The 8,354-nt window shown below is 41.2% G+C and overlaps 1 protein-coding gene across 2 annotated transcripts in view; it reads left to right on the top strand.

Moving 5' to 3' along the window:
• The window catches only part of Exd2 (exonuclease 3'-5' domain containing 2), a 54,826-nt gene that overhangs the window by 27,565 nt on the left and 18,907 nt on the right, over positions 1–8,354 (top strand). For both annotated transcript variants that reach the window (XM_005399039.1, XM_005399040.2), the window contains one exon: positions 508–631. In XM_005399039.1, coding sequence (XP_005399096.1) covers positions 508–631 — 124 coding nt within the window. The remainder of the gene's footprint in view (positions 1–507; positions 632–8,354) is intronic.

Raw genomic sequence — 8,354 nt, 5'->3', positions numbered from 1 at the left:
ACCGGGAACCGAACTCACGACCTTGCACTTGCCAGGCAGGAGCTTTTGCCGCTGAGCTAAATCCCCAGCCCCGAGTTCACAAATTTAAATGAAACTTCCTGTTTCATTTTGATCTGTTGATAATAGATACAGGTTTTCTGTTTGTTTTTTTGTTTTGGTTTTTTTTTTTTTTTTTGGTCTTTTTGAGACAGGCTTTCACTATGCAGTTCAGGCTGGCCTTGAACTCACTTTGTAGCCCAGGCTGGCCTTGAACTTGCAGCAATCCTCCTGCCTCAGCCTCTCGAGTGCTGGGATTACAGGCATGTGCCACCATGCCTGGCTGTAGATACAGGTTTAAAAAAAAAAAAACAAAACTACTTTGCAAGCTGATAGATAACAAATTCATTTATTATTTTCTTTGACATCTAGTGATTATCTGTCTTGTGTTTATTGGCCATTTATACATTGCTGTGTATTTTCCTGTTTATGACCTTTGCCAAGTTTTGATGCATGATTTATTCCTTGCAGAAACTTGCTCTACAATGGGCTCAGCCTGAAATCACTCTCTGAGACTGTCTTGAACTTTCCCCTTGACAAGTCCCTTCTGCTTCGTTGCAGCAACTGGGATGCTGAGAGTCTTACAGAGGACCAGGTACTTATCAGAGTAATTAAAGAACTGAAAGAGCCACTGCCTCTGCAGTATAATTGTTTTAAAAATTCTAATCTTCAAATATGATATAAATATTGGGTAGAAAGCCTTAGAAGAGACTTACTAGCTGATGATTAATATAACTGCTTTGCCATCACTTGTATGCCACTTAAAGAGCAGTGGTCCATATGCTCACAAGTTTGATTTTGTTCTGATATTTCTTTGTTGATTTTTTATCTAGTTTGTCTGTTTGTGACAGTGGTATTTGGGGTCCCCCATTACAGTTGGATTAGTACTTCCTTGATGTTTCATGTCCATTAATATTTGTTTTATATGTTGGGTGTGCTGATATTGGTTGCATATATATTTATGCTTGTTATCTCTTGGATTATTCCCTCCACAAGGATGTGTAGAGACCTTGTTTGTCTCTCTTAATCAGTCTTGGCTTGAAATCCACTTTGTCTACAAATAGAATAGCTACCCCTGCTTTCTTCTAGGTTCCAGTCACATGGAGTATTGTATTCCATCCTTAAACTTTCAGTCTGTGAATTTCTTTTTGAATTCATTGTGTTTCTCGTATGCAGCATATTGTTGGATTTTGCTTCTTGATCTATTCTGCCAGTCTGTTTCTTTTGATTGGTGAATTGACACTATTACCATTGAGGGTTATAACTGATATATATTGACTTATCCTTGTCATATTTTCTTGTTATTGGTTCCCTTTTCTCCCTTCTGTTTCATTGCTTGCCTTTCCTGGTGGATTCATTCTGTTGTGGTTAATGTCATTGTAGTCCTCGTTATGTCTTTCTAGAATGTCCTTCAGAACATTTTGGAGTGCTGGATGGGTGGTCATGAATATCTTCAGGTGTTCTATATCATGTAACTATCTTACTTCTCCATCAGTTTTGAAAGATAGTTTTGTAGGGTACATCAGTCTGGGTTGGAGGTTGTTTTCTTTTAGTGCTTGAAATACTTTATTCCAATCTCTCCATGACTTGAGGCTTTGTGTTGAGAAATCTGCTGTAATTGTGATGGACTTCCCTTTATATGTAATTTCCTTCTTCCTTCCAACAGTTTTTAATATTCTATTCTTGTGTTGAATTTTTGGAATCCTATTATATGCCTTGAGGTAGCTTTTTTTTTTTTTTTTTTTTTTTTTTTTTTTTCTCTGGTACCGGGAATTGAACTCACGACCTTGCGCTTGCCAAGCAGGCACTGTGCTACTGAGCTAAATCCCCAGCCCTGAGGTAGATTTTTCTGATTATGGCTAATTGGAGTTCCATATACTGCACTTATTTGTATGTTAAATTCTTTTTCCATGTTTGGGAAGTTTTCTGTCATTACTTCTGTGAGTAGATTTTTTTCTGTCATTTGGGCTATTTCTTGCTTTTTCATTGACTCTGATCAATCTTATATTATTCTTCTTTGCATCATCTAGGAGCTGTTGGATTGATTTTTCATAGTCCCTTGCTATTTTTAAGAAATCTTTTTTTCATGATTGCTAACCACAATCTTGCCTTCTAGATCGGATACTTTGTCCTTACATTGGTTCGTTCTCCTGCATATACTTTAAACAGAATTTTTAATATCCTGGATTTTTAATTGAATCTGTTTCATGGATATCATTTTTTTACTATGTTGGGTATTCATATTTTCCTAAGCTCCTCCATTTTTTTAATCTGTATCTTCCCTAGATTCACTAATCATGGCCTTCATTATAGTCATCATCTTTGAAGCTGTCTGAGAGATTATTTTGGTTTTGATTTTTCTAGAGCCTCATTCATTTGCTTTGTTACTTACACTTACCACTTGAGCAAGTCCAGGTGGGTAGCTTTCAAGTCGTTCCACCTCTTTACTCCTTGCCTTTGGTAAGCTAGAAGTCTAGAGTTGCATTTTGCTTCTGTGTCTTCTTACTTGTTCTTTTTTAGTGTAATTCCTAGGTTGATGCTTGTTAAATGTTTATGGTAGACTACTTCATAGTGATGTCTTGCAGGTATAGCTGGCATTTGGGTTTTGAGTCTTACAAGATCATACCTCTTCAATTTACTGAGGATGAGAAATTGCTGGCTGTTTGGCCTGGCCCCTGGTTCTTTGGCAGTGGTCTGTAGTATTGCTTATGATCTTTAGACAATCTCAATCTTGGAATACAAGGAAGAACAAGTGATTAGAATAATTATGTCACCTTGGTTAAAATTGTACAGTCAGTAATAACCATAGCATCAAACATAGCATAGAAAATGACAAAGTTGGCAATTATTAATTTGTCACCTTTAACTGTGTGAATAAGGTTTGTAGTTATATAACAAAATATGAAACAAACCAGAAAAATTGTATGCAATAAATAGCCTTTCAATATGGTGATTTTGCTCTTAGGAGAGAAAGTTTAAAAGGGTAGGGGAAAAATTAGAGCAAAAGAAGAAGAGAAAGGGATTAGAAGCAAGGCTGGAGGACAGAGGAAGATCACACAAGCTTTAGGAACTGGTGAGGGAGACAGGAGGAAAATAAACATAAGACTCAGAAATAAGAACCCAACAGAACAACCACAAACCTAGAAACAGTGTTCTCACTTGTATAAAAAGAACAAATAAGAAAAAGGGGGAAAAAAAAACAAAGGAAGGAAGAAAAGTAAAACTGATTGACAGATGAGGCGGACAGAGGCCAGATCCATGTTGATCCCAGCAAGCCAGCAGTAGAATTGTGGTGGTGGATAATCCCAGCAAACCTGGGCCTTTTGTTCCACTGCAGTTCAGGCTGCTTCTGGTTTCTGGTTGTGAGGCTGGGACTCAAACTTTTTGGTTTGCAACACTCTCAGTGCCTCCTGTCAGTTTGAACTCAGTTCCACCTCACCGTGACACTGGGAGCTGCTAGATGGGGCCAGCCTGCACCTGCTGTGAGTTCTGACCTCAGTTGGCCCTTTTCCAGAATGGCTGCCAGCCATTCACCATGTCTTGGAATGGTGCTAGATGGGGCCAGCCTGCACCTGCTGTGAGTTCTGACCTCAGTTGGCCCTTTTCCAGAATGGCTGCCAGCCATTCACCATGGATCTTGGGGGAGCATCTGAGCCCAAATAACTCACCACCCCCTGCAGTCTGCAGCATCTGCTGCTCTGTTCCACTGGCCCGTTTCTCTGTGGAGGCCGCTAGGGATTACCAGTAGTAACTGCCTCTGCAGGGTCTAGCTGCCCCTCCCATGCATGAGCAAGACTCAGGGAGAAAGTACTGCTTGCCACCTCACAAGAGGGATCCTCTTGTGCATTGTGGTCCCTCTCTTTGCGTCCCTGTGGACTCAAATTCTCACTTGACCCTTGGTGGGTCCAGAGACTTCCTTCCTCCTTCTTTTCCTCATGTTGTTATATTTCAGATTTTGGATTCTAAATCTCAGAGAGGCTGCTTTTCTGCTGCTTACCATTCTGCCATTTTCCTGGCAGTCTCCATTGCCAGTATATTTCTAAAGTACATGCATGAATTACTCTTTTCTTATTTGTACATATTATCTTTTGACTTCTCACTATGGGAGATATGAGTTCATACTCTTACAATCTCCGTACTCCTAAACAAGGATCTATTGCCTCTCCCTGTCCTTCCAGGCATCATTTTTATGAAGTTAACATGCAGTATTTATATTATTATTTGTAACTGAGCCATATTATGAACTGTAATTAGTTTTTCTTCTTCCATAATTTCCCCAGGAATAATTTGCTTAGTTTTTTTTTTTTTTTTTTTTTTTTTCATTAGTGGGGATTGAACCCAGAGCCTGAAACAAAGTCTTGCTGAATCACTAAGTTACCCAAGTTGGGTTTGAACCTGCCATCCTCTTGCTTAAGCCTCCCAGAGTGCTGGGATTATAGGTGTGTGCCGCCACACCTGGCTATTAATTGTTTTAACTTCAGCTTCTTCACCAAAAAACTACAGATCTCGTCTTGGTTAGTGCAGATCCATTAGTAACCTCCTGTCTCATTTTGGTATGAAGCTGTCTCTCCTGGATCCCTCTGTCAGCCTGCTCCTCCCAGGACTGATTGTACTGCCGGCCATTGCCCTACTCTCATCCTGAAATTGGATTCTAGTGTGAGCCTGGGAACTCCTTTTGCCTCTCTTCTACAGTTAATCTTTTGCTTTCTAAATCCCGTGTCTGGGGCTGGGGATTTAGCTCAGCGGCACAGTGCCTGCCTGGCAAGTGCAAGGTTGTGAGTTCGATTCCTGGTACTGGAGAAAAAAAAAAAACCCATGTCTCTTTTCCTCTTGTCTTGGTTACATATGTCACAGCTTCCTCAGAAAAGGAGTATGAGTAGTAATTTGTGACACCTTGAATTTCTGAAAAGGTATTTGATTTCTCTCTATATTAACCAACAGTTTGACTAAGTATATCATTTTAGGGTGAAATAATTTTCCTTCAGAACTTTGAAGGGAGTGTCTCCTGTCTTTTAGCATACAGTGTTGATGTTGGGTGTGTGATTTACCCTTCTGGAAGACTTTCTCTGTTTATTGTTTTGAAATTCATGGTGATAAATGTGAGTGTGAGCCATTTTTCATTCATTGTGTTAGAATTCATGGACCTTTTCAATCTGCAAAATCATGTTTTTCAGTTCAGGGAACTATTCCCAAATTATTTCTTTGAAAAATTCCTGCTCTCGCCAGGCATGGTGGCGCATGCCTGTAATCCCAACACTTGGGAGGCTGAGGCAGGAGGGCCATTGAGAGTTCGAGACCAGCCTGGGCTACAAAGTGAGCTCAAGGCCTGTCTGAACTCCATAGCGAGACCCTGTCTCAAAAAGACAAACAAAAAAAAGAAAAAAGAAAGAAAAAAATTCCGGCTCTCCTTTGTGTTTCTAGGTATTTCTTTTTGGTATTGAATTCCTTAAATTGGCCCTCTAATTTTCTTAAAGAAATATTTTCTGACCTGTTTTTCATCAGTGTCTGTTTTCTTTTATCTTGTGGGAAATTTCTTCAAGTTTGTATTCCAGTTTTCCAATTGTGATTTTAATTACTCCTACCATATTTTTAAATTAAGAGAGCTCTTTGGTCTTCTCTCATATCACTTTCTAAAATAGCTTTCTGTTTCTGCTTTATGGATGTAATATCTTCTGTTACCTTAATTTAAAGACTGTTGAAGTTTTCTTTTTCTTTTTGTTTTTTGTTTTTGTTTTTGCTTTTTTTGAGACAAAGTCTTTCTCTGTGATTCAGGCTGGCCTTACACCCACTATGTAACCCAGGCTGGCCTGGAGCTCATGGCTAGCCTCTTGCCTCAGCTTCCTGAGTGCTGGGATTATGGGCATGCACCACCATGCCCACTTGAAATTTTCTTCTGCTTACGGAGTTCCTTTTTAAAAAGGTTTTTCTTAAATGTTTAGAACCTTAGTTGTTCATTTATATGTAAGGAAATATGAAAAAAGCATATTGGATCTATCAACTGATACGGGTAAATAAAATCTGGTATAGCCATACAATGGAATATTATTCAGCAATAAAAAGGATATGTACTATACCACAGATGAATCATGTGTGTTATACTGAGAAAAACCAGTCACAAGAGATCATGATCACTAGTGTGTAATTCCATTTTCATGAAATGTACAGAAGGTAAATCTTTACAAACAAAAAGTGCGTTAGTGGTTGCAGAAGGCTGGGGAACTGAGAAATGGCTGCCAAAGGCTATAAAGTTTCTTTTTAGGGTGATGAAAATTTTCCAGAATTGATTCCGATCATGCTAGGTGTCTTGGTTACTTTTCTCTTGTTGCTGAGACAACACACCCAAGGCCCAAAATGAAGGAAGGAAAGGTTTATTTGGCTGACAGTTTGTGGAGGTTTCAGTCCATACTTGTGGCTGGCTGGATGCAGAAGATAACAAAGCAACAAGAGCAAAGGAGGGGGGAATGGCTGTGCAAGCAAGCCTCTTTCCCTCCCTTATATTGTGAGAAGGCGACCCCCACCCAGGGGGCGGCATCACATGGTTAACCTTCTAAACTTCTCACACTGCTACAATGAACAACATCCTAGAGCAGGAAGGGCATGTCCTTTGCACTCCAGGCTAGAGAACTGCTGAGTCACTTAGCCAAACCTGTAGACTCCCCAAGCTGGCACAATGTATCAACCATAACACTAGGTGTCTTTTCCCTTGTTGCTGAGACAAAATACTGGAGGCCCTAAGTTAAAGAAGGAAACTTTTATTTCGCTCACAGTTTGTGGAGGTTTTAGTCCACACTTGGCTGGCTCCAAGGCAGAGTGGCACATGGCAGAGGGCAGCAGTTCCTGGTGGCAGAAGACAGCAACAGCAGCAAGAGCAAAAAGGGAGGAATGGCAGAAAGCAAGCCTCTTTCCCTCCCTTATTTTGTATGCAGGCTGCCCATCCCAGAGTGGGTGTAGTACCCAAACTCATAACGCCAGCATTGGGCCATGAATCAATCACAAATTCTAGAAGCCCACCCCATGACTTCATGAGGCTTTTGTGGGGGGCATCCAGACACAAACCATAGCATTCTGCCCCCACCCCTCTAAGGACTCATGCACATCCCTTTGTGCAAAAGACATTTTAGTCCATCTCTGAGTTGCTAAAAGTCCTAAGAGTAGTTTCAGTGTTGCTGAAGAGTCCAAGTCTCAAGTCTCCGAGAAGTTAAACACTTCCAACATTTAGTGGCACAAGATAAACATTTTCTGGGGCCAGGGATATAGCTCTGTGGCACAGCGCCTGTCTAGCAAGCACAAGGTCCTGAGTTCGATTTCAGGTACCAAAAAAATAAATAAATAAACATTTCCATTCCAAATGTTACCTACAGGCAGATACAAAGGATTGGAATCAAAGCAAGTCCAAAATCCAGCAGGGCAAATATTAAGTCCTGCAGTTCCACGTGTAGTATCCGAGGAATTCTGTGGCAAATGGTGAGCTCCATGTGGCTGTGCCTCTATGGCACTTCTGGTGGTTGTAGCTCCCGTGGCTTCTCTCTTAGGCCTGGTTTGCTCCGTCCTTACAACTTTCCTAAGGTGATCCACATTCCTGGCTTTTCCAGCTTTCTGGGCTTTCCAGTGCACCTTTGGCTTCACACACTGCCCTCTCAGGGGCACACTGCCTGGCCTCGCAGGCCTTCTGAAATCTGGGTGGAAGCCTTCTTAACCTCAAAATTCTTGCATTCTGCATGCACCTAAAACCAGCACCACATGGAAGATGCGAAGGTCTGCTGCCTCCTGGAGCAGTAGCCAAGCTTCCCTTTCTCTTGGCTGTTAGGGTCGAGTGCCTGGACCGCTGAGCACTCTGAATCCAATTCTGAGGAGTAAATTCTCTAGGTTGCCACCATTTGGGGACCTGGTGTGACTGCTGCTGCCATTCTGGAACATAGTGTGGCCGCCGACATTCTGGAACATGGCGCTCTGCAGCTTTCTCCTCAAAGCAAAGTCTCACTTTTGCAATTTTGAAGCTGCAAAGGGTGGAGACTTGGCTGCTTCTTGTGATGCCCTCAGGATATCTTTTCTCTTGTTCCTTCTCAATGACCAATATTTCAACAGCTCTATCTTTGCAGGCCATAGCTTTACTGGAGCTTCCTTTATGACCAAACTCACAATGTTTTAAATCATCCTGCTGGGCTCTTTGCTCTTGATTCTCAACATAAATCTGGCTAAAAGCCCCCAACAATAGCCATGCCACCACCTTAACATTTGACTGCTTTGAAATTTCTTCTGCCAGGTTAGTTAGTCCGCTGCCCTTAATCTTAGTCTCAGGCAAAGTCTCTGGACACAAA

The sequence above is a fragment of the Chinchilla lanigera genome, unplaced genomic scaffold, assembly GCF_000276665.1.
Source record: "Chinchilla lanigera isolate Chin_1 unplaced genomic scaffold, ChiLan1.0 scaffold00065, whole genome shotgun sequence".
Lineage (NCBI taxonomy): Eukaryota > Metazoa > Chordata > Mammalia > Rodentia > Chinchillidae > Chinchilla > Chinchilla lanigera.
The sequence above is the reverse complement of the archived record's forward strand: the minus strand, read 5'-3'. Positions and strand labels throughout refer to the sequence as shown.